Source organism: Saccopteryx bilineata, chromosome 4 (assembly GCF_036850765.1).
Source record: "Saccopteryx bilineata isolate mSacBil1 chromosome 4, mSacBil1_pri_phased_curated, whole genome shotgun sequence".
NCBI lineage: Eukaryota > Metazoa > Chordata > Mammalia > Chiroptera > Emballonuridae > Saccopteryx > Saccopteryx bilineata.
In genome coordinates, this window is record NC_089493.1 from 26,598,352 (window position 1) to 26,623,329 (window position 24,978).

A 24,978-nucleotide genomic window follows, 5' to 3' on the forward strand; every position below is an offset into this window, starting at 1 on the left:
AATGATAAGAATTTAATTTGGGAACTTAATGTTATTGATAGGTTCTGCAACTTGAAGTGAAATGATATATAATGAAACAGTTTTACCACAGGCTAATTGATATAAACAAAAGTTAAGTTCCTGTGGCATCTCATCAATGTTGAATGAAATGTCATTAGACAACCTGCAAAGTCAGAAGCAGCTTTGGTTTCAGAGCACTTGTTATTTCCTAGTCCTAATATCATGGTTTGGATTCTTCTGTGCGTCTCAAGGCTAAGATCCCATAATAACTTTTAGGCTGATTACCTGATGGTTTCTATGCTCAGTGGTGGGTGAAAAAGCAGATTCCTCTTCGCTTCCTATTCTTTCACTTCAAGGACACTAGACTAAAAGCTGGTGTATTTATACTTGTTATATTAGTTGGGACCCCTTTTGACTACAAGAGACAAAAAAACATAACAAACTGGCTTAAAGAGAAAGAAGGGAAAGACCATTTGACTCTCTAAACTGGGAAGTCTTTAATGTTGTGCTGACCTCAGGCCTGGCTGGTATTGGGGTTTTAACAGGAACTCTGCCTATCCTTAGTGCTTCCTTTCCTTGCCTCCATTTGACTTCATCTCAGCTTTTCTCCATATGGTAGCAAAAGGACTCCTGGCAATTTTACATGTATAGAATGTTCAGAACACTCTATCCTAGAAGAAAAGCGAGCACTTTGGCCAACAGCACCGGTAGAGTCCCAGGAATAGCAGATCAACTTGCCACCTTTGACAGTTAACCAAGAATTGACTCGATCTAGAGTGGGTCATTGAGGCTAAAAGCTAAGGGAGTTTGCCTGAAGTAAATGGAATACTAGATTAAGAGTAGATAATTAAAGGACTTTAATAGTGATTTCAGGACTGATATCCTTTTCCCTGCCTCCTCCCCTCAGTTCCAAGATGTCTCAACCATATTCTACACGTTTTCACATGGTTGTGCCTCTTTTACCTCAAGAGGTCATAAACTTCTCTTTCAAACTAGTTTCCCTCATCAGTATTACCACCATCCTTCCAGGTACTTGGGCTCACATTTTTGAAATTATTTTTGTCTTTTCTAGTCGCTCTTCAAGTTATACTGATACTTCTTTCAAAGTATCTTCTGTATCTGTCACCACACACATCTAAATTCTAATCTTTTAAATAATGAATTATGTCATTAGCCTTCTAACTGATAGTCCTGTTTCTATTTTTTTTGTTTTGTTTTTATTTTATTTTTTTGTATTTTTCTGAAGTTGAAAACAGGGAGGCAGTCAGACTCCCGCATGCGCCCGACCAGGATCCACCAGGCACGCCCACCAGGGGCGACGCTCTGCCCACCAGGGCGCGATGCTCTGCCCCTCCGGGGCATCACTCTGTTGCAACCAGAGTCATTCTAGTGCCTGAGGCAGAGGCCACAGAGCCATCCTCAGCACCCGGGCCAACTTTGCTCCAATGGAGCCTTGACTGCGGGAGGGGAAGAGAGAGACAGAGAGGAAGGAGAAGGGGAGGGGTGGAGAAGCAGATGGGCGCTTCTCCTATGTGCCCTGGCCGGGAATTGAACCCGGGACTCCTGCACACCAGGCCGACGCTCTACCACTGAGCCAACCAGCCAGGGCTTAGTCCTGTTTTTAATACATGCAAATACTGATACCAAATTCATCTCCTAAAACATTTTTTATTATGTCAGTCATTTTTCAGAAGCTTTCCCTTCTCTATAGTGGCAGTAACACCCCTGTTCTATAGAATGAAACCTAGAATCATAGAATTTTTTTTTTTTTTTTGTATTTTTCTGAAGCTGGAAACGGGGATAGACAGTCAGACAGACTCCCGCATGCGCCTGACCGGGGTCCACCCGGCACGCCCACCAGGGGGCGACACTCTACCCACCAGGGGGCGATGCTCTGCCCCTCCGGGGCGTCGCTCTGTCGTGACCAGAGCCACTGTAGCGCCTGGGGCAGAGACCAAGGAGCCATCCCCAGCGCCCGGGCCATCTTTGCTCCAATGGAGCCTCGCTGCGGGAGGGGAAGAGAGAGACAGAGAGGAAGGAGAGGGGGAGGGGTGGAGAAGCAGATGGGTGCTTCTCCTGTGTGCCCTGGCCAGGAATCGACCCCAGGACTGCTGCATGCCAGGCCGATGCTCTACCACTGAGCCAACCGGCCAGGGCCGAATCATAGGATTTTTGAGCTGGACAGATTTTAGGCACCGCAGCATTTAATAGGCTTTAATGCTCTCACTGCAGCCTTCCACTGCTCATCAGCCCCAGCCAGTCTGGTTTGTTCTGCCCTCCACACCGTGTCATTTATTCACTTGCTGGAGTGCTCTTTTCCTATATGAACATAAGTTTACCTTTAGTTCTTATACCCTCAACATTCTAGCCTACTTAATTTCTCAGTTAATTCATTCAGTAAATGATTATCAAGTACCCTGTATACTAAGCACTGTTCTAGGTGTTGGGGATGTAGCCATGAACAACATAAATATATATGTCAGATGGTAATGAGGGCTTTGGAGAAAAAAACAAACACTCTGAGATGCTGAGCATGTCTTGGAAACAGCAAGGAGGTTAATGTGGCTTTCTCTAAATAGTACAATAGTACATCACTTACTGGTCAGATTAGTTATTTAGACAATTAAAGAGATAAGTAAAATTCAGGCATTTAAAGATATATATATAGAGAGAGAGAGCCTGGGCTGCCGTGATGCAGTGGATAAAGTTTCAACCTGCAATGCTGAGGTTGTGGATTTGAAACCCTGGGCTTGCCCAGTCAAGGCACAAATGAGAAGCAGCCAATGGACAACTAAAGTGAAGCAACTATGAGTTGATACTTCTCAATCCCCACCCTCCTCTCTCTGTAAAATCAATCAATAAAAAAACGATATGCATATAGATATGTATATACAGATATATAGATATCGCACACACACAGCCAGTGCTGTTTAAATGTCTCATATACATATGACTTAACTCCCAATTTTAAGCTATTTATAAGGTTTTAAATTAACCCTAAACTTAGCCATTAACCTACACTAATTCTAACCCTAACGTTACCCTTATCCTAACACTAAACCTAATCATAACCCTAAACATATTTTTATTCTAAATTTCTTTCTAATATGCTGATACTGTGCATGTAGATGTCTAGGAACTAGTTTTTAAAAATATAGGCTCTGGCCAGTTGGTTCAGTGGTAGAGTGTCATCCTGGCGTGTGGGTGTCCTAGGTTTGATTCCGGGTCAAGGCACACAGGAGAAGCGCCCATCTGCTTCTCCAGCCCTCCTCCTCCCCCTTCTCTTTCTCTTTCTCTTTCTCTTTCTCTTTCTCTTTCTCTTTCTCTTTCTCTTTCTCTTTCTCTTCTTCTCCAGCAGCCATCGCTCAATTGGTTTGAGCACACTGGCCCTGGGTGCTGAGGATGGCTCTGTGGAGCCTCCACCTCAGGTGCTAAAAATAGCTCAGCTGCAAGCATGGCCCCAGATGGGCGGGGCATTAGCCCCAGATGGGGGGTTGTTGGGTGAATCCTGGTCGGGGTGCATGCAGGAGTCTGTCTCTCTATCTCCCCTCCTCTCACTTGGAAAAGAAGGATGAAAAGTATGTGTGTGAATCTGTATACACACACACACACACACAGTAAGCACTTAATTTCTAGTTTCATTTGTGTTCTCTATGTATTCTGGTATGGAGACTTGATACCATATAGTCTTGGGAGTACCTTTTAAAATTACCAGGCAAATGTAGAGAGAAATTACTGAAGGGTCATTTTACAAAGCAGCCCCTTTATGACCATGATGGGAGCTAAGGGGATATAGGCTGGCTGTTCTCTGCAAGAGACTGTATGGTCTGGACTCAGACCAGCCTGAGTGGTTTTGTGGTTTTACTTAAATGCCGTGGCAACGGAGTGTGGGAAGAGTTGCTTAGGAAGAAACTATCTTGATCATTTGGACCAGGTAGGGCTGTGAGCTGTTTGGATTCACAATTTTTTAAATGAGAAAAGAGATGCAAAAATTTGCATTGTATCTCCATGGGCAGTGCTATGATCAGGATTGCACATTGGATTGGCAAGAAGAGAGCTCTCTGTATGCCCTCTTTGTTTTGTTTTGTTTTGTTTTGTAGACTTACTGGTTTAAATGCTCAAAAGATATCTATGATTTGTCACAGGTTTTTGAAATTTTCTATTTATTGATTTTAGAGAGAGAAGTGGGGAGAGAGAGAAATACTGATTTATTGTTCCACTTAATACATGCATTCATTGGTTGATTCTTGTATGTGCCCTGACCGGGGATCAAACCCACAACTTTGGTGTTAGCATGATGCTTTAACCAATTAAAGTACCCAGCCAGGGCTTGTCATAGTTTTTAATCCTAATTAATAGAAATCTTATTTCTATTGCTTTTGAATTGATTTTTCTAGTCTGTTCTAAAGAACTTTACTGTCTTTTAAACATGCCATTCTCATTTCAATACCTGAGCTTTTGCCTATCCTTGTCATCTTGCTAGAATACTTTGTCCTGTGTTCAGGTGTTCCCTCTTAGTGAAGTCCATCCCCAACTAATCTCTTCCCTCTAATCTTTGCCCCATAGCTGGGAATATCTGAACCAGTTTCTTTTTCTCTTAAAGTTTTATACTGCTTTGGGTTTTCACTGTAGCTGTTATTTGTGTTTATGTCTTAGACCCCCATCAAATTTCTTTTTCTTGAAAGAGAAAGAGAGGAAGAAAGAGAGAAGCATCAACTTGTTCCACTTAGTTGTGCCATTGATTGCTTCTCATATGTGTCCTGATTGGGGCTTGAACTGGTGACATCAGTGTCAAGCCAGTGACAGAGCAGCAACCTTGGGATCTGAGCCACTGGTGCTCTGGGATGACACTCTATCCACTGCACCACCAGCCGGCGCCCCATCAAATTATTTAAAAGCAGAGATTGCAATCTCTAGCACAGTTCCTAGTACCCAGTGAGTTCTCAATGAGTTTAAATTAAATTGACCTTAGTCTGTTTTAGAAAACCTTCAGTGCCTCTCAGAAAGGCACAGTACCATTCTCTGTCGCTTATAGTCTCAGGAGCCCCAATGCTTAAGTGGCACTGTTTCCCAAAACTCCTAATTGCATGTAGGCAGTTTCTTATTTTATAAATAATCAGGTGAGTCCAGGAGATTGAAGCTGAACAATTTTCAGGGGTTCTTGAGTCTTCTTCTTTTTTCTACTTAGAATTCCTTTTTAATCAAGCTGAATTACATTACCTTTTTTAGTATGAATATTGCTGTCTTGGCCCTACGATACCAAATAGACATTCCTCTTTCTAAGAAGCATCTCTGAAAATTGTACTCTGTGTGTGTGTGTGACAGAGAGAGAAAGAGGGACAGATAGGGACAGTCAGGAAGGGATGAGAAGCATCAATTTTTTGTTGCAGCACCTTAGTTGTTTGTTGACTGCTTTCTCGTATGTGCCTTGATGTTGGGGGGGTGCTCCAGCAGATTGAGTGACCCCTTGCTCAAGCCAGAGACCTTGGGCTCAAGCTGGTGAGCCTTGCTCAAACCAGATGAGCCTGCATTCAAGCAGGTGACCTGGGGTTTTGAACCTTGGTCCTCCACTTCCCAGTCTGATGCTCTATCCACTGCGCCACCACCAGGTCAGGCTGAAAATTGTACTTTTGTTGTCAAATTTTTTCTTGGGCTGTTCTCTTCTAAGGGCTTTGTGAGAATAGTCCTCTAACATTTTATTTACCTATTGAAATGGCCTTACATTGACCAAACTGTTTGAATTACAGTGAAATGTTAGATAAGTCCTGTGTTCTTTTCAGTACTCATGTTTGTATTAAGTAAATCTAAGCTTAGTTTATGTCCAATAATCCTTTTCTCAAACTTTGACAGGACATCCTTTTCAGAAGTGGAAATGTATCTTTTCGACCTAAATTGGTATCCATTACCTATTGGTCTATATATGCCATTCAGTTTTATACTGTTTTGACTTTTGAGTTTTATTTCCTATTCCAATAAGCCTGTGCTTTCTCTCCTCCTGTTCTATTCCTCTGTAGTACCAACTGCAGTACCTTATGCCCTGCCCACTCAGATGTTTGCCAGCAGCATGTTCTCTTTGCTTTCTGGCACCCCACACAGACAGACGCTTTGTCTGGAATGCTTGTGATTTTAGCCAGAGCCAGGAATTTTCTGCAGCTGAGTAGAGGGAGGAGTTTCAAATGGCTCTGTGCCCTCTATTGAGAGGGGAGGGGTTAGGGAGAGGGAGGGTGGGTGGGTGATTTCCCGGAATTTTAAATATTCCACACAATGAATCCTTTGATTCTTTCTCAGGAACAGGGCGGATACCTGACCAACTCGTGATCCTAGACATGAAGCATGGAGTGGAGGCAAAAAATTACGAAGAGGTATGTCCTGCTGTAACAGCCAGAGAAGGCAGTCATGTGCTCCGCCGTGAGGTTTCTGTGACCTACTAGGGCCAGCAGGCTATGCTTTGCCCAGAAGACTGTGGTCTTCTCAGCAGTCATGTGACAGCCAGCTACATCTTTGATATAAAAAGTTGTATTACCAGCCCTGAACAATATAATTCTGGCTGTGTTGTCAACCAGAAGATTAAACCAACTGTCCCATAGAAATGTTGGTATGATAAAACATTCAAACATATGCCATTAGCACTCTTTTTTTTTTTTTTAACAGAGACAGAGGGAGAGTGAGGGATAGATAGGGACAGACAGAAACGGAGAGAGATGAAAAGCATCAATTATTAGTTTTTTGTTGCAACACCTTAGTTGTCCATTGATTGCTTTCTCAGATGTGCCTTGACTGTGGGCCTTCAGCAGACCAAGTAACCCCTTGCTCGAGCCAGCGACCTTGGGTCCAAGCTGGTGAGCTTTGCTCAAACCAGATGAGCCTGTGCTCAAGCTGGCAACCTCGGGGTCTCGAACCTGGGTCTTCCACTTCCCAGTTCGACGCTCTATCCACTGCGCCACCGCCTGGTCAGGCGCCATTAGCACTGTTGAGACAGCAAGCAGGTGTATATTTATAATTTTTAAAAGCTGGAATTCGCCCTGGCTGAATACCTCGTTAGTGAGAGCATTATCCCAAAGCACAGAGGTTGCTGGTTCGATCCCAGTCAGGGCACATAAGAGAACAGATTGATATTCCTGTCTCTCCCTCCCTTTCCTCTCCACTAAAATCACTCAATTAAAAAAAAAACAAAAAAAAACTGGAATTTATTTAAATATTAATGTCCAAGATTAAGAAAAGTTATTTTATTTATTTATTTATTTATTTTCATTCCTAAGGTTTTTATCCTCAGATCGACAGGTCTATACAGGGTGGAGCAAAAGTTAGGTTTATAGTTGTTAGTTTGCAAAAACAGTTTCTTCTTGTATTTTTATTAATTATTGTATTATTTTCCATAAAAGCAACTGTAAACCTATTTTTGCCTATATATTTAAGGCATGATTCAGTGCTGTTTAGACTTGAACAACTATTCTACCTTTGAGAAACAAGAATAGTCAAAAATAGCTTTTAGTTAAAATTTCAAACTAATGAAGAGAGCAAGATAAAATAAAAATACTGCAAAAGACTAGGGCTAGTGATAATGAGTAGAAATTTTTGCTGACAGGAAGTATAGAGAATAAAAGCTGGCCCTGGCCAGTTGGCTCAGCAGTAGAGCGTTGGCCTAGTGCAGAGGTTGGGAACCTTTTTGGCTGAGAGAGCCATGAACGCCACATATTTTAAAATGTAATTCCGTGAGAGCCATACAATGACATGTGTACATTATGCATTATCCAGTAAAAATTTGGTGTTGGTGTTGTCCCGGAGGACAGCTGTGATTGGCTCCAGCCACCTGCAACCATGAGCGGTAGGAAATGAATGGATTGTAATACATGAGAATGTTTTATATTTTTAAAATTATTTTTTTTATTAAAGATTTGTCTGCGAGCCAGGTGCAGCCATCAAAAGAGTCACATGTGGCTTGCTAGCCATAGGTTCCCGACCCCTGGCCTAGTGTGTGGAAGTCCCAGGTTCAATTCCCAGTCAGGGCACACAGGAAAAGTGACCATTTGCTTCTCCACCCCTTCCCCTCCCCCTTCTCTCTCTCTCTCTCCCCCCTCCCTCTCCCTCTCTCCTCTCTTCCCCCTTACCCCCCACCCCCCAACCCTGCCTCCTGCAGCCATGGTTCGAGCAAGTTGGCCCTACAAGTTGGCCCCAGGGGCTGAGGGTGGTCCTGTGGCCTGCATCAGATGCTAAAATAAAATAGCTCGGTTGCTGAGCAGTGGAGTAGCAGTTCCAGATGGGCAGAGCAGCCAGGTAGATCCCAGTTGGGGTGCATGCAGGAGTCTGTCTCTCTGCCTCCCCGCCTCTCACTTAATAAAAAGAGAGAGAGAATAAAAGCTGACATTTGGGAAGTAGAGAAGTCAAGGTGTGCATAAACTAAGGGGAAGGAGACTGAGCCCTTTGCATCTGTTATGAAAGACTTTGGGGGCAGTGTAGAATGTTTCCTCAACTCCAGAGCGCCTTTGAAGAACCACAGAAACTAAGACTGAGGGTTGATCTCTACAGTAAGATAAGAGTATTTTTACCTAGATTAGTCCTTACAAATAGTATCTGTGGGCATGAAGAGGTGGGGTACAGGAGATATAAATGGCTTCTGAAGAGTGTAAGCTGAAAGAACAAGGAAAGTTGTTTTAAGTAATTTAAGAGAGTTTTCTACCACAACAGAACCAGAGAAATTGCTCTAGCTTTGGTTAGGATTTGGAGTGGGATATTCTAAAATGGAAGAGGATTGGAAGTGACTGGTTCTGCAACAGGAAGTAGTAGTACAGTTGCAGCTCTTCAGGTCCTCTTTCCTAGTTCAAGTGTTCAGTTAAGCAAAACTAGATCGAGTTATTCGTAGGCAGTCAACAGTAACAAGTATGATATGTAGTAGTGAATGGAAGACAATTCCTGCCTGAGTCTTGGATTTGCTTGTTTCTTTCTCCAAGCTAGTTTATTTATTTTTTTATATTATTTTTTTTTATTTTTTTTTACAGGGACAGAGAGAGAATCAGAGAGAGGGATAGACAGGAACAGACAGACAGGAACGGAGAGATGAGAAGTATCAATCATCAGTTTTTTGTTGTGAGACCTTAGTTGTTCATTGATTACTTTCTCATATGTGCCTTGACTGCGGGCCTTCAGCAGACCGAGTAACCCCTTGCTTGAGCCAGCGACCTTGGGTCCAAGCTGGTGAGCTTTTGCTCAAACCAGATGAGCCCGCACTCAAGCTGGTGACCTCAGGGTCTTGAACCTGGGTTCTCTGCATCCCAGTCTGACGCTCTATCCACTGAGCCACCGCCTGATCAGGCTCCAAGCTAGTTTAATTAAAAGAAATGAGAGGTTCCTTTTAAAATTTTGTGATTTAGAAGGATCTTAATTACATTTAAATGACATATAGTACAGTGCTGTTGTATGGTATAAGACACTAAGAAAAATGTAGTTATTATGAGGTGGAAGAATAGGTAAAATGCTTTTCAGGTTTTGCTTACTGCTGCTATATCCTCATTCTCTAAGCAAGCATTCATTGAATTCCTACTGTGTGAAATTTTCCTGTTGTAACCCCCCATGTGATGACTTACATTAGGCAATGTATATTAAATAACAGGCCACTTGATTAAAAATCAGGCATAGTTTCTTCTCCAAAATGGGTGGTATTGTTGTCAGTTTACATATATACTAATGTGGACATCACGAGCATTGAGCATTTTAGAACCCCTATACCTCCTGGAATTTTCATTATCCTTGGACTTTGTTGACACCAGCAAAATGCCATTATCTTTCCTGACCTTTTGCTTAACCTAAGAGGGGAATCCCTAGCAGAAAGCAAACCACATCGCTTCCTTTGCGCTGTTTCCTGCTGTTGAAGTCCGGCACGTCCTAAACCTTCTTTACGCACATGGTTACAACACAGGTCTAAATTCTGTTTCTTAACCAAAAAACTCCTCCCACTGCTTTCTTTGGCAACCTTCCCTCTTCCCCCCGCCCCACCCCGAAAAAGCCGACCAAATTGAAACAGAGAAGGATAAGTGGTTATGACACAGGCCAAAGACTGTGTCAATTTATGGCTAGGCTCCCTTGAACTTTGCTTAGAAACAGCTGTTAGTTGTGTCTGAGCTAATGCTTGGGATAAGAAAACGGACAGTAGTTGCCTGACTGGTGGTGGCACAGTGGATAGGGCTTCGACCCGGGATGCTGAGGTCCCAGGTTCAAAATACCAACCAGTGTCACTGGCTTGAGCAAGGGGTCACTGGCCTGGCTGGAGCCCCCAGTCAAGGCAGGTATGAGACTCATCTCTCTCTACCCTCCCTGCCAAATAAAAATAAAAAAGAAAGAAAAGAAAATGGATAGTAGAACCTATGTTCCCTGGTTAATTACCAGGGAGCAGTGAGCATGTGTAGAGGTTTTTGAGGCACTTAATTTCAGGCCTTTAGATAATGGAGAGTTGTTGTCTGCAGAGGATTTGGGTCCTTTGGCATCAGTCTTTATTTATTTTTAAAGATTTTATTGATTTAGAGAGAGGAGAGAGAGAAAGGGAGGGAAGAGCAGGAAGCCCTACTCATAGTAATTGCTTCTCATATGTCCCTTGACCAGGTAAGCTCAGGGTTTCAAACCGGGGACCTCAGTATTCCAGGTCAACACTCGATCCACAGCGCTACCACAGGTCAGGCTGCATCAGTATTTAGATTCAGGAAGGTGATATATTTCTTTAACTTTCTTCACATCCAACATATCTCTCTCCGTGACATTTGTGGACTTCATAATTCTGAGATGCCATATGGCCCTGTAAAACTCAGTAGTAATCAGTGTCTCCAGAGCTGGACAGAGTACCACACTACCTACTACTAAATTGTTACGGAGGATTTAATTAGTAAATGTATGTGAAATCGCTGTGAAAACACAATAAAAATGTAACATGATATTTGGAAGACGGATGGTTGCCATATTTTAAAGAAACAGTGTCTTGCCCTAGCCGGTTGGCTCAGCGGTAGAGCGTCAGCCTGGCGTGTGGAAGTCCCTGGTTTGATTTCCGGTCAGGGCACATAGAAGTGCCCATCTACTTCTCTACCCTTCCCCCTCTCCTTCCTCTCTGTCTCTTTCTTCCCCTCCCGCAGCCAAGGCTTCATTGGAGCACAGTTGGCCCAGGTGCTGAAGATGGCTCCATGGCCTCCGCCTAGGGCACTAGAAACAGAGCAATGGCACAGATGGGCCAAGCATCGCCCTCTGGTGGTCATTACGAGTGGAACCCGGTTGGGCACATGCGGGAGTCTGTCTTTCTCCCTCCCCACTTCTTGCTTCAGAAAAATACACACACACAATAAAATAGAGGCTGCTTCTTATAGTGCAAACTCTTTAAATAGAAAGAATACTTATATCTTCAGAAATGAAACACTTGTGATCCTCTGTTATGTTTTAAGGACCTCTCATCCAGTCTTTTACTTGGGGTAAAAGACTTGGGGGTGGGGCATCTTTGTTGAGTCAGTATGTCCATTGACCATTTCTTTTTAATTTGTGGTCTCTGAACTAGAGCAGCTGTTTGCAGGGGCTCACGGTCTAATCGTGCAGTTGTGGGAATGAAAGCAGATACTGTCCCACAGAGAAGGAGCTGTGTCACATTCTCTGACTCTGGGTTGTGTATGTCCCTCCTTGCTGTGGAAGTCAGTGTTTTCACCAGGACTAAAATTCTTTTTTGCCTAGGGGTTCTTTTAGTCAGTCATTTGCAGTCAACAGATACACCAAAAACAGTTTTCTTCGTTGGAACAACTGAAGACTGTCCAAATGTCTTTCTTTGAATGCCCTCAGGAAGGAGAAACTCTGGTTCTGTGTACTAGATCCAAATCCCTTTGTTGACATAAGTTAAGTGAAATAACGGGTAAGGCACCAAATGTAATTGGTCAGTTCAGTAGATTTTAGCTTCCTTCACCTACTCTTTCTGGAAACTGCCAAATGGCTCTGACAGAGTAAATAGGATCCTACTAACTTTCATTTAGCGCTAAGGTTGGTGGTATTATGTAGACTTATTTTGGCACATTGACCTTTTGAGCTTCTGTGAAGAGGCCCGTGATTCACATGCCCAAGTGCAAGTAGACTTGTTCTTGGATGCCATTCTGTCCTCTTTATTTTCATTGTGTTAGACTAAATGGTCTCCACATTTATTGCTGTGCTTCTCAAATTTTCAGGGGCTGTTGTGGAGGGCATGGCGGTAAGAAAGTAATTTGACTGAATTTGGCTAACCACAGGAAGTTTCTCTTATTAACCAGTGTCACCTCAATAAATTCAGTAAAAAGGAGGGGGGAAAAAGAAGCTTCTCTCTTTAATCTCAGTGCTCCACCAAGGATCAGAATCTGGTGATTCTCCAGAGGTTGGTTTCGCATGTGTTTTAAAAAGCAGTGTTTCAGAATTCATACCTTTCTTTGCTACAATTACATACAACTCTGTACTCTTTAGATTCAGATCATCACTGGAGGATTGCAAGCTTTGGATATGGGTTAAGAAGAGTAATTTTACAATTATTTTGGAGATGTTTGCAGGCAGAGGCTTTATAGCTTTTAGCTTTTCCAAACAAACTACCTGTGAACGTGACAGATGTGGTAGAGAGAACTTTCCTAGGCAGTGGGCCTCCTGAAAATGAATGCCAAGTGAAAGTAGATGTCCAGTGTTCTTAGCTTCAGGGGACCAGCAGTAGTTACCCGCTGGGAGAAAGTTGGCTCCTTTGAAGAAAGCACAGAATGGTCAGAACAGGTCGTTTGCAAGCATTTGCCATGTATCAGGTGTGGAGGACTATACAAAGTGTACATTTCTTACATTCCCCTGAGTTCAGGCCACAAGTGTGTGTTGGGGGATAAAAATCAAAATGTGAGTATGATAATGTATTATTGAGTCGTAATTGTGTGGCTAGTAGAAGTTCTGTAGGGCTTTAAGGAAGAGGGAATAGGTGTGGACAGAAGTGGCTAAAGGAGATTTCATGGTTAGATAGGAAAGATAGATAGAGCTTTTGCATTTTTGATGCTGAATAAACGTTTTGGTGACCCTGAGTTGGGAGTCAAAGACCATGTGGATCTTCTAATCTTGGTCTTCCACCTAAAGGACTGAGTAACATTTTAATATCTTCACTTTCCTCCTTTGTAAAATGAAGTCCCTTGTACTAATATTTTTTGATTATTGAACAGCTAGGTACAGCCTGCAAGGAGAATGCTACCCCCTAGTGGAAAACATATGGTCCACACTGTCAGATAGTCTTTACTTTTATCAACACACACATCATCCCTTCCAGGTGTGGAAGAGAGAAGGTAGACTAGAAGAATAATGGCCTGCCTTCATGATATGTGTAATTTCACATTCTTACAGACACTTTGAACATTAAATATAAGATGTTTATAAGAGCACAACAGTCAGTGGGGATTTTGATAGAGGTTTTCTTGTTAGCTTGTTATGCTGAGTAGGATATAAAGCAGAATCATCTTTTGTTCGATGATTCATTAAATGCTTAGTCCTAGGCAAGCAAAGAGGGTTTTCCTGACAATAATTGTTTTATAATTTTATTCTCTCAGTCTGTAAAAATTAGAATAACAGCGTGAAACCTAGGAAATCTGACTAGAGAACTGGACAACTTACCCAGATATTTGTGGCCTAATGTAGCTCATTCACTTTACTTTTGATCCAGAAAACACTTAGTGTGGTCATCTGGTTTACTCAAATTTTCAGTACCTACAGAATAAAATAGAAACTCAAACCTGGATTCTAATCCCAGCTCCACAAAGCTCTGAGACCTTGGGAAAGTTATTTAACACTCTGAGCCTTAATTTTCTCATCTGAAAAATTTAGGGATAATAAATTTCTCATCTCTTTCAAAATCCTATACAACTTGTGAGACACAACTCCCTGTCCTGTTAAGCTTTCCATTATCCTTTCAGCTGTAATTAATCTGTAGGGTTAGGAAGATTTAGATAGATTACAAACTATAAAATGCATATCATATCACATTCTGGCTATATACTAAGCCTAATTCATTATAGTACCTTCATCCTTTTTGTGTGTGTGTGGCAGAGACAGATAAGAGTCAGAGAGAGGGACAGATAGGGACAGACAGACAGGAAGGGAGAGAGATGAGAAACATCAATTCTTCTTTGCGGTTCCTTAGTTGTTCATTGATTGCTTTCTCATATGTGCCTTGACCGTGGGGCTACAACAGACTGAGTAACCCCTTGCTGGAGCCAGCGACCTTGGGCTCAAGCTGGTTAGCCTTGCTCAAACCAGATGAGCTCACGCTCAAGCTGGCGACCTCGGGGTTTGAACCTGGGTCCTCCACATCCCAGTCCGACGCTCTATCCACTGTGCCACTGCCTGGTCAGGCCCTTCATCCTTTTGCTCAGTTTAGCTCCAGCCTAACTTTTGAGCCTTGTATTTGCTATTATCGACCGTTCTCCCTCAAGCTGTGCATGTTGACATATGACTGCATGCATGTACATACACATACATGCACACCAGACTGTTATGATTAGACTACTCATGATCTCCTAAATGCCGCTGCACCTTCCTCCCTCCATGTTTTGATTTGCAAGTTCCTTCAGTGTTGAATGTCTTTCTCATCTCTTTCAAAATCCTATACAACTTATGAGACACAACTCCCTGTCCTGTTAAGCTTTCCATTATCCTTTCAGCTGTAATTAATCTTATGCTACTTTCTTTCCATTCACTTTTATTTTATTTTATTTATTTATTTTTTTCATTTTTCTGAAGCTGGAAACAGGGAGAGACAGTCAGACAGACTCCCGCATGCGCCCGACCGGGATCCACCCAGCACGCCCACCAGGGGCTACGCTCTGCCCACCAGGGGGCGATGTTTTGCCCATCCTGGTCGTCGCCGTGTTGCGACCAGAGCCACTCTAGCGCCTGAGGCAGAGGCCACAGAGCCATCCCCAGCGCCCGGGCCATCTTTGCTCCAATGGAGCCTTGGCTGCGGGAGGGGAAGAGAGAGACAGAGAGGAAAGTGCGGCGGAGGGGTGGAGAAGCAAATGGGCGCTTCTCCTGTGTGCCCTGGCCGGGAATCGAACCCGGGTCCTCCGCACGCTAGGCCGACGCTCTACCGCTGAGCCAGCCGGCCAGGGCTACCATTCACTTTTAATATGTGCCTTGGTTGTAGAAATTAATACATACTGCTCACAAAAATTAGGGGATATTTCAAAAATGAATATGAAGTGATAAAGCATTCGATTTTTTTTTTCTTTTTGTATTTTTCTGAAGCTGGAAATGGGGAGGCAGTCAGACAGACTCCCGCATGCGCCGGACCGGGATCCACCCAGCATGCCCACCCAGGGGGTGATGCTCTGCCCATCTGGGGCATTGCTTTGTTGCAACCAGAGCCATTCTAGTGCCCAAGGCAGAGGCCACAAAGCCATCCTCAGCGCCCAGGCCAACTTTGCTCCAGTGGAGCCTTGGCTGCAGGAGGGGAAGAGAGAGAGAAAGGAAGGAGAGGGGGAGGGGTGGAGAAGCAAATGGGCGCTTCTCCTGTGTGCCCTGGCCAGGAATCGAACCCGGGACTCCAGCACACCAGGCCGACACTCTATCACTGAGCCAACCGGCTAGGGCGCATTTTTTTTTTTTTATTAAACAGGAACATCAGGAAGCAAATGACAAGTCAAAGAAAATTGATTATGCAAATGAGATTCAAAACCAACTTTTCATTGGTGAAAATGCACTATACTAACGGCTGAAAGTACTGGCGTATCTGCATGTTCCCTAGTCCCCTAATGCCTTAAATTATGCTTATAGGTTTTTTTTAAGATTTTATTTATTGATTTTATAGAGAGAGGAAGGGAAGAGAGAAGTATCAATTCATAGTTGCTTCATTTTGGTTGTTCATTGCTTGCTTGTTGCTTGTTGTATGTGCCTTGACCGGGCGAGCCCAGGGTTTCAAACTGGTAACCTCAGCGTTCCAGGTCGACTCTCTATCCACTGCACCACCACAGGCCAGATGGTTATATCTTTTTACGTGAGTCTTCCCACCAGACTGAGCTTTTTAGGAGCAGAGATCATAGTTTTCCTTCGTGTCGTGTACATGGTAAGCATTCAGAACATTGTTGTTAGTGTCTTAAATGTTCAAAACAAAACTTCTTTACATTTGTTTTGATTTCTAGGTTTATATTAAGCATAGAAATATATTCATTATTGTTAGTTTTTACCATTGAGTGTCCATTTGTTAGATAGTTGAAAGAGCAAGTTGGTTTTCAATATTGTTTTAGTCTATTGGCGATTCTTTAAGTTTCCTAGATCTTAAATTATATCAACAGTAAAAGTAGTTATTAGGTAGAGATGTTTTTTTGAAAAAGAGATTATCCCACTCATAGAAGTCTGAAAATAATTTTTTGAGTTAAAAGTCTGAATTAAGGACAGGATTGAGGAGGGGTTGCATTGAAGTAGTAACATCGACTTGGATGATAGGAATTGAGTGTTTGGTTATGCATAGAGTCTTCAGTGGATCTATACTGGAAAAGGGGTTGGGGAATTGAATGATTAAGTAGACAGTGGCCTGTGTACAGTATCGAATACTGTGCAGCAGTTAAGAATGAAGTGGGGGCCCTGGCCGGTTGGCTCAGCGGTAGAGCGTCGGCCTGGCGTGCGGGGGACCCGGGTTCGATTCCCAGCCAGGGCACATAGGAGAAGCGCCCATTTGCTTCTCCACCCCCCCCCTTCCTCTCTGTCTCTCTCTTCCCCTCCCGCAGCCAAGGCTCCATTGGAGCAAAGATGGCCCGGGCGCTGGGGATAGCTCCTTGGCCTCTGCCCCAGGTGCTGGAGTGGCTCTGGTCGCGGCAGAGCAACGCCCCAGAGGGGCAGAGCATCGCCCCCTGGTGGGCAGAGCATGCCCCTGGTGGGCGTGCCGGGTGGATCCCAGTCGGGCACATGCGGGAGTCTGTCTGACTGTCTATCCCCGTTTCCAGCTTCAGAAAAATACAAAAAAAAAAAAAAAAAATGAAGTGGGTTTGCAAGCACTGAAGGCTTTGGAAAGATCTGATCATAAACGGGGTGGGGGGGGGGGGCAAGCCATAGAATAGTATCTGCATTTTGATCCCATTTTATAAATAGTTTTAAATGATATATTTCCATGTACATTTATATTCATACAAAACATAGTGTGCATCTTCTAACAAGGTCTGGAAAGATATGCACCCAAGTTCATAACTGTGGTTATCTCTGAGAAGGAATTGTGTGGATGGGAGAACTGAGCTATGAAGGTGGGCTTTCTGTTTTTCCCCTTCTGAATAAGTTCAATTTTTTTAGCAGGAGAACATATTTATGTGTTGCTTGTACAACTAAAAAGAAGGAAATACCAGAAAGGAAAAGCATCAAAAATAGTTTGGGGGGGCTCTAAACTACAAAAGCAACCTCAGTACCAAATTTATTTATTTTTTTAACTTTTTTTAATTTTTTATTTTTTATTTTTTTTTTTTTTTAATTTTTCTGAAGCTGGAAACAGGGAGAGACAGTCAGACAGACTCCCGCATGCGCCCGACCGGGATCCACCCGGCACGCCCACCAGGGGCGATGCTCTGCCCACCAGGGGACGATGCTCTGCCCACCCTGGGCGTCGCCATGTTGTGACCAGAGCCACTCTAGCGCCTGGGGCAGAGGCCAAGGAGCCATCCCCAGCGCTCAGGCCATCTTTGCTCCAATGGAGCCTTGGCTGCGGGAGGGGAAGAGAGAGACAGAGAAGAAAGCGCGGCGGAGGGGTGGAGAAGCAAATGGGCGCTTCTCCTGTGTGCCCTGGCCGGGAATCGAACCCAGGTCCTCCGCACGCTAGGCCGGCGCTCTACCGCTGAGCCAACCAGCCAGGGCACTTTTTTTAATTTTTAAGAAAGGTTTTTTGAGCCAAACTGAGAACATATGCTGGAAGCAAGATCTGAAATGCTTCCCAAATTTATTTTAATTTAATCATCCATTTTCAGGTTTTTTTAGGCCTTAGAGCTATTATCATTTAACAACAACAAAAAGTGGAGAAGCTTGTTAGAAGTAGTCTTCATAGTAATTTTTTTTTTCAGAAGTGAGAAGCAGGGGGAGGGGAAAGAGGCAGACAGACTCCCACATGAGCTGGACCAGGATCCACCCGGCATGCCCACCAAGAGGTGATGCTCAACTCCCCTGGGGTGTTTCTTTGCTGCAATTGGAGCCATTCTAGTGCCTGAGGCAGAGGCCATAGAGCTATCCTCAGTGCCCAGGCCAACTTTTGCTCCAGTGGAGCCTTGGCTGCAGGAGGGGAAGAGAGAGATAGAAAGGAAGGAGAAGGGGAAGAGTGGAGATGGGTGCTTCTCCTGTGTGCCCTGGCCAGGAGTCGGACCTGGGACTTCCACATGCCAGGCCGACGCTCTACCACTGAACCAACCAGCCAGGGCCCAGAGTAATTTTTATAGGTATTATTTTCAATTGTCAGAGGCATAGCCATAGTTTCACTTTCAGTTCCTTTTGCAAGTTTCTATTTAGGGAACTTTAAATCATTTATCTCTAAAAAACTATCATGCTATAGCTTTCATACTATCTCTCAGTAAGCTTTGGAGAAGGGAGTATTAGACCAGGAGGGAAAATGTTCAACAGATTAAGGTTTAGCTTATTATATTTCTTGTATTGGTATCTTTTTCCTTAGGAACTTCCTTGCTCTGTGGCTCTGTATAAATCAAGCAACAGACATAGTCTAGGTTAATGGCAAAGCCTGGTATTTGGGATTTCAGCTACTAGACTTAGCTCAGGCCTGACCAGGTGGTGGTGCAGTGGATAGAGCGTCGGACTAGGACACGGAGGACCCGGGTTCTAAACCCTGAGGTTGCCAGCTTGAGTGTGGGCTCATCTGGTTTGAGCAAGGCCCAAGGTCACTGGCTCCAGCAAGGAGTTACTCAGTCTGCTATAGTCCTTCCCCCCCCTCCCCCCATTAAGGCACATATGAGAAAGCAATCAATGAACAACTACGGTGCTGCAATGAAGAATTGATGCTTCTCATTTCTCTTTCTTCCTGTCTGTCTGTTCCTATCTGTCCCTCTCTCTGACTCTCTCTGTCTCTGTCACACACAAAAAAAGTTAGCTCAGTGCTTTAACTATTGGTTAAATCTTATACCCAGTTAGCCTAATTCTGTTCTGCAGCTGTCAGTTACACCATTAACTCTAACAAACATTTTACAAATGTAAGAAAATGTACATCCAGTAAAATAAAACTTAGGTGGATCATTGCAAATCTATCAGTACATTTTAAATACTTAAGTAGCAACTCAATTTTTATATCCTTATCTTACCAGCAGTTTCTATCTATTTTAAATAACTCTCGTCTTATTCTTCATAAGTTCAGTGAAGATTACAGATAAGCAAAGGGAACATAACACAGTTAAACTCTTTCCATTCATTCTATGGTAACTGCTGTTAAAATTTAACAGAACAGCCTGACCAGGCGGTGGTGCAGTGGATAGAGCATTGGACTGGGATGTGGAAGGACCCAGGTTCGAGACTCCAAGGTCACCAGCTTGAGCGCGGGCTCATCTGGCTTGAGCAAAGGCTCACCAGCTTGGACCCATGGTCGCTGGCTCCAACAAGGGGTTGCTCAGTCTGCTGAAGGCCCGCAGTCAAGGCACATATGAGAAAGCAATCAATGAACAACTAAGAAGTTGCAACGTGCAACGAAAAACTAATGATTGATGCTTCTCATCTCTCTCCATTCCTGTCTGTCTGTCCCTGTCTATCCCTCTGACTCTCTCTCTGTCTCTGTAAAAAAAAAAAAAAAAAAAATTTAACAGAACAGAGAAAAAGAACAAGGAAGGCAAACTGGACAAGAGAGAACACGTTGGGAGTTCTATAATGTATGGTGAATAGGGAGTAAAGAAACATGTAGAAAAATAATTTTTGAAGAATTTACTAGGCAGAAAAATTTAAGAGCAGCTGGAATATGAGTTTTAGGATCTGGAAAGTTCTGGGGGTATATCCCCATTCTAAAGTAAATGATACTCTAAGAATGATAGGAAAAACAGAATAACCAAATCCTACTTTATAGCCTACCACATTATAGTCCTTCAAGTGAGGTTTTAATTAAAACTAAAATGTAAAAAAATCTGAGATATAAACATACAAACATTTGTAGGAAAAGGAAGAAAAGTCCCAACTTGAAAATCTGTTACATGACAGAAAAGATTTTAAATTTGGTGAAACTTTTTAAAAGGCCTGTTATTACCTTGTGTTCTTTTTATTTATTTTTTTTTTTTTTTTTTTTTTTTTTTTTACAGAGACAGAGTGAGTCAGAGAGAGAGATAGACAAGGACAGACAGGAACGGAGAGAGATGAGAAGCATCAATCATTAGTTTTTCATTGCACGTTGCAATACCTTAGTTGTTCATTGATTGCTTTCTCATATGTGCCTTGACCGCAAGCCTTCAGCAGACCGAGTAACCCCTTGCTGGAGCCAGCAACCTTGGGTCCAAGCTGGTGAGCTTTTGCTCAAACCAGATGAGCCCGCGCTCAAGCTGGCGACCTCAGGGTCTCGAACCTGGGTCCTCTGCATCCCAGTCCGACGCTCTATCCACTGCGCCACCGCCTGATCAGGCTACCTTGTGTTCTTGACCAGAGCAATTATTTCAGGGATTGGGTTCATAATTCCTTTCTTTTTCAGATTGCAAAAGTTGAGAAACTCAAACCTTTAGAGGTGGAACTGCGACGCCTAGAAGACCTCTCAGAATCTATCGTTAATGATTTTGCCTACATGAAGAAGCGAGAGGAGGAGATGCGCGACACCAATGGTGAGGGAGGGCAGCTCTTGCTTCTCCAGAAATGAGCTGTAATGGAATCAGATGCTGACACCTTAAATGCCGGTGTACCCTTTTCTCAGTTTTGCCAAGGGCGGTTGGGGGGAGGGGTATATGGAAAAATAATTACTTAAGTCAGTGCTGCTGCTCCAGGTAAATGAGCCTTGTTAGATTTTCAACGAAATAGAAATTTCTTCCATGATATATAGTTGACTGTATTCTCAGTTAATCGTATATCAAAAAGTTTTTTTCAGTTGCGCCACTGAGTTATGATTCAGAGTGTGTCTTGACACACTAGGCTTAAAAGACTCATGGTTTTTGCCCTAGCTGGCTGGGTTCAGTGTCATTCCGATTACAACAAGGTTTTGGGTTTGATCCCTGCTTAGGGCATATAACAAGAATCAACCAGTGAATGCATAAATAAGTAGAACACTAAATTGATATTTTTCTCCCTCTCCAAAAGCAATCAGTAAATAAAAATACAGACTCATGGCTTTTGGTTGCATATTATACTTCTTAAGCTCAGCTATCACAGTATATCAAATTGATAGTACTGATCTTTGTCATTTTTAGCATTTATATAGAATAATGAACATTTAGGAGAAAGCTATCTGAAATCCTACTGTTAGGCCTAGGGATGGAGTAAAGTTCATGAATTGCCTTTCCCCTGGCCATTGTTCAGCCTGCTGGGCCTCACTTCATCACCTTTACAAGGCTTTTGCTTTTTTTTTTAGAGTCAACAAACACTCGGGTTCTGTACTTCAGCATCTTTTCAATGTTCTGCCTCATTGGACTAGCCACTTGGCAAGTCTTTTACCTTCGTCGTTTCTTCAAGGCCAAGAAGTTAATTGAGTAATAAGGCCTGCTCTCCTCCCACCTGTATCTCAGCCAGCAGAACATCACTGGGACATGCCTGGCCAAGGCATCCTACCAACAGCACCATCAGGCACGTTGGAACTTTCTTGCCAGAATTGATCTATCTTGGTATGGGAGGACATTGGTTACCACCTACACCCAACAAGTCATTGAGGGACTTCCTTTTAACTTGATAGGATTTGGACTGGTTTCACAGCAATAGGACTGTTACTAGAGTCACCTATGACAAAAAAAAATAGAGGTTACCTAGATAATGCCAAAGCCAGCATTTATACTGGGTTTCCTCGTGCGATCAGTTTGAACCAAGTTCTCTTTCCTTTTCCCACTTGCTCACCAGCTTGGGCTTCCACTCTAGTTCCTTTACCAGGGTTTGTATGACCACATGGAACTTGTTTCATTCTGATTCTCCTCTTTGGGTTTCTGGGTGAAAACACCTTTGACTTTATCTTAACCCTTAGCTGAAATGTTTAGGTAGTTTCTGATAATATCCTTTCATAATTTTATGTCTCTTAAAAGAGTGATGGGTGTGACACCCCATAAAAGTGAGCTTTGATCTACAGATAAGTCTGAAATTTCATTTTAGAGAATTAAAATATTTGTGCTCAACTGCTTGAATTTTTGTGTGTGTGTATTTATGTGTATTTAGTTCTCTGCAATTTTATTACATGTGTCAATTCATATAACCACCACCGTAAAATTTGCAAAACAGTTCCATCACATGGATCCATTGTGCTTCCCTGAAGGCCCCCGGATCCATTGTGCTACCCTGAAGCCACAGCCACCTCCCTTCCTAACCCCTGAGCCCTAGCCTCTGGTAACCAGTCACTAATCTGTTCATCGCTCTCATTTTGTCAGTTCAAGAATGTTGTATAAATGGAATCATATAGTATGTAACCTTCTGAGATTAACTTTTTACTAAGCATAATTCCCTGAGGTCCAGCCAGGTTGGTGCATGTATCAATAGTTTGTTCCTTTTTATTACTTAGTAGTACTTCATGGTGTGGATGCAGCAGTTCGTTTCACCAGTCACCCATGGAAGTACATGGGGTTATTTTCAGTATTTGGTCTGTTGATAATAAAGCTTCTGTGAATATTCACATGCAGATTTTCATGTGGACATATATTTTCATTTCTCTGGGATAAAAATGCTCCAGAGGGCAGTTGCTGGGTTGTATGGTGAGCACATTTATTTTTTTAAGAGACTGCCTACTCTTCTTCCAGATTGAGTGTGCCATTTTACTTATGTTCTCACCAGCGCTGTACGACTAATCAGGTTTCTCCCCACCTCACTGGTATTTGCTGTTGTTATTACTTTTTGTCATTCAATAGATGTATGTAATGAGACCTCATTATGATTTTTATTTGTATTTTCCTAATAGCTAATGATGTTGAACATCTTTTCATAAGCTTATTTGCCATCTAAATATCTTCCTCAGTGAATTATATGTTCATGTCCTTTGCCCATTTCCTAATTAGTTATTCTTTATACTAATGAATTTTGAGAGTTCCTTATATATCCTAGATATAAGTCTTTTATCAGCTATGTGGTTACTTGAATTTTTAACATTAACTTTTACCAAGGAATAAAATTAGTAAAATTTACCAAGTTTTCTTACATGGTCAGTCACTGACTTAATTCCTGTCATGATATGTCCCCCTGAGACATAGGAGGTATAAAAAGAAACATAATTGGGAGGGTCATCATAAATAGAGTAAGTACTTGAGAATACATGTTGTGAAAGCAAGACCAAGAATTGTAAGAATTGGAGGTGCCCAGAGGCCAATACTAATACAAATAAGAGAACATGGATACAAATGACCATGTTTATAAACAGTTATATTAAACAGTTATTGAAAATTTCCCCACTTCTCCCAGGAAAGGAGATAGGAGTTTGTCCTTTCTGTAACCTCTTATTTAATCCTGCTGGCTGCTAAGGGCTTGTCTAATCACAGTGGCAAGAATTACAGAATTTAGGGCCATGTAGCGTGCAGTTGAGAATTAGCTTATTGGAATTAACAGACACCACCACTGTGATGACCTGGATAAAGTACAAGGGTGGAAGAGGGAGTGAGTTATGTTAATGTCTCAGCTACTGTGAACCCAAAAGCCTTTTTTCCCCCTTTTGACTCCCCATATCAATTTCTCTGGTGTGGCATAAAAGTGATTCTTTCATTAATATGTGCAACATTGCCATCTGCTGTTGAGAATTGGTAGGCACTGCTTCTGAAAGCTGGCAGCTGAATCCTTGCCATAAAGGCAGCAGGTGCTGAGAAAAATCTATGATATTACATATACTAAACGACAGAAGGCACATTCAAGTAGGGAAGAGAAAGACCAAATTTGTGGACAAAGATCCATCTGTAGACATTTAAAGGTGAAATTTTGTACCATTATCCTAATAAGATACTCTCATAATAAGATACTCTCATATTTCTGACTAGTGCCTTTCCCCTTTTTTAGAACCAATGAAAGCTACTCAGTTGGTTATACTATTCTGTTCTGACCAAAGGTCAATGGAGAAAATAGAAGAGGAGAATATTTTATTTTGCTGATGTTTTTGTTCTCAAATGTGACTTTATGGAACTAAAATTCTTTCAAGTCCTTTCCTTTTATTTTTGCCAAAACTACCAACTTGGACATTTGTGCTTCTGGTTTAAAGTTCATTGATATTACACCTTGATGTTAAATTTATTTGCCTTTGTTAAAAAGCAAGAGCAAATCAGCTTTTAAAATGAGGATGTTACCTGTTTTTCTCTGATTTTGAGCCTGTTATTCATCACAGTCTATATAGTACAGATGAGAATGATGCAGTTTAAGCAAGCCTTGTTATAGCATTGTTGTAAACCTGTCACAAGCCATTTTTCTGTTCAATGGAAAGAGGCATGTGGGATTTATACAGATTTACTTGTAAGTGTTGGATGGGGATTTTTGTGTAAATTTTGTCAAATAAAGGCTAGCAGAAACCATCTTAGGTGTATTTTTCTGTTATTCTTGAGTACCTCTTTGTCTGGATCAGCCGTAATTCCCCCATATTCCTCTGTTTCAATGATGGCAAAGTATATGTGATAAAGTAAAGAAAAAATATAATTACCCATAATTTACTCCAGATGGATAAAGTTTATGTGAGCTAGCAAAAACTAATTATAAGTGCATAGAAAAATAATTACCCACCTTCAGAAAGATCAAATTGGGTTCTGGAAGCCAGGCATTCTGTAGCTTCTCATTTTTGGAAACTGCAATTGGAATTATTCCTACAGAGGGTCTTCTCCCTTGCCTCCTTTTTTTTATTTTTTTATTTTTTTACAGGGACAGAGAGAGAGAGAGGGATAGATA

General features: G+C 42.4%; 1 protein-coding gene and 1 non-coding gene across 2 annotated transcripts in view; one reads left to right on the forward strand and one right to left on the reverse strand.

Moving 5' to 3' along the window:
* The window catches only part of TMED10 (transmembrane p24 trafficking protein 10), a 46,571-nt gene extending 21,960 nt beyond the window's left edge, over positions 1-24,611 (forward strand). Inside the window, exons 3-5 of the mRNA XM_066278097.1 lie at positions 6,289-6,362; positions 20,636-20,762; positions 21,503-24,611. Coding sequence (XP_066134194.1) covers positions 6,289-6,362; positions 20,636-20,762; positions 21,503-21,624 — 323 coding nt within the window. The 3' untranslated portion in view covers positions 21,625-24,611. The remainder of the gene's footprint in view (positions 1-6,288; positions 6,363-20,635; positions 20,763-21,502) is intronic.
* Positions 21,021-21,179, reverse strand: LOC136336685 (small Cajal body-specific RNA 1). Its single transcript, XR_010731516.1, has one exon. It is a non-coding gene; the product is annotated as a small Cajal body-specific RNA 1 (non-coding RNA).
* Positions 24,612-24,978: the final 367 nt, after the last annotated feature.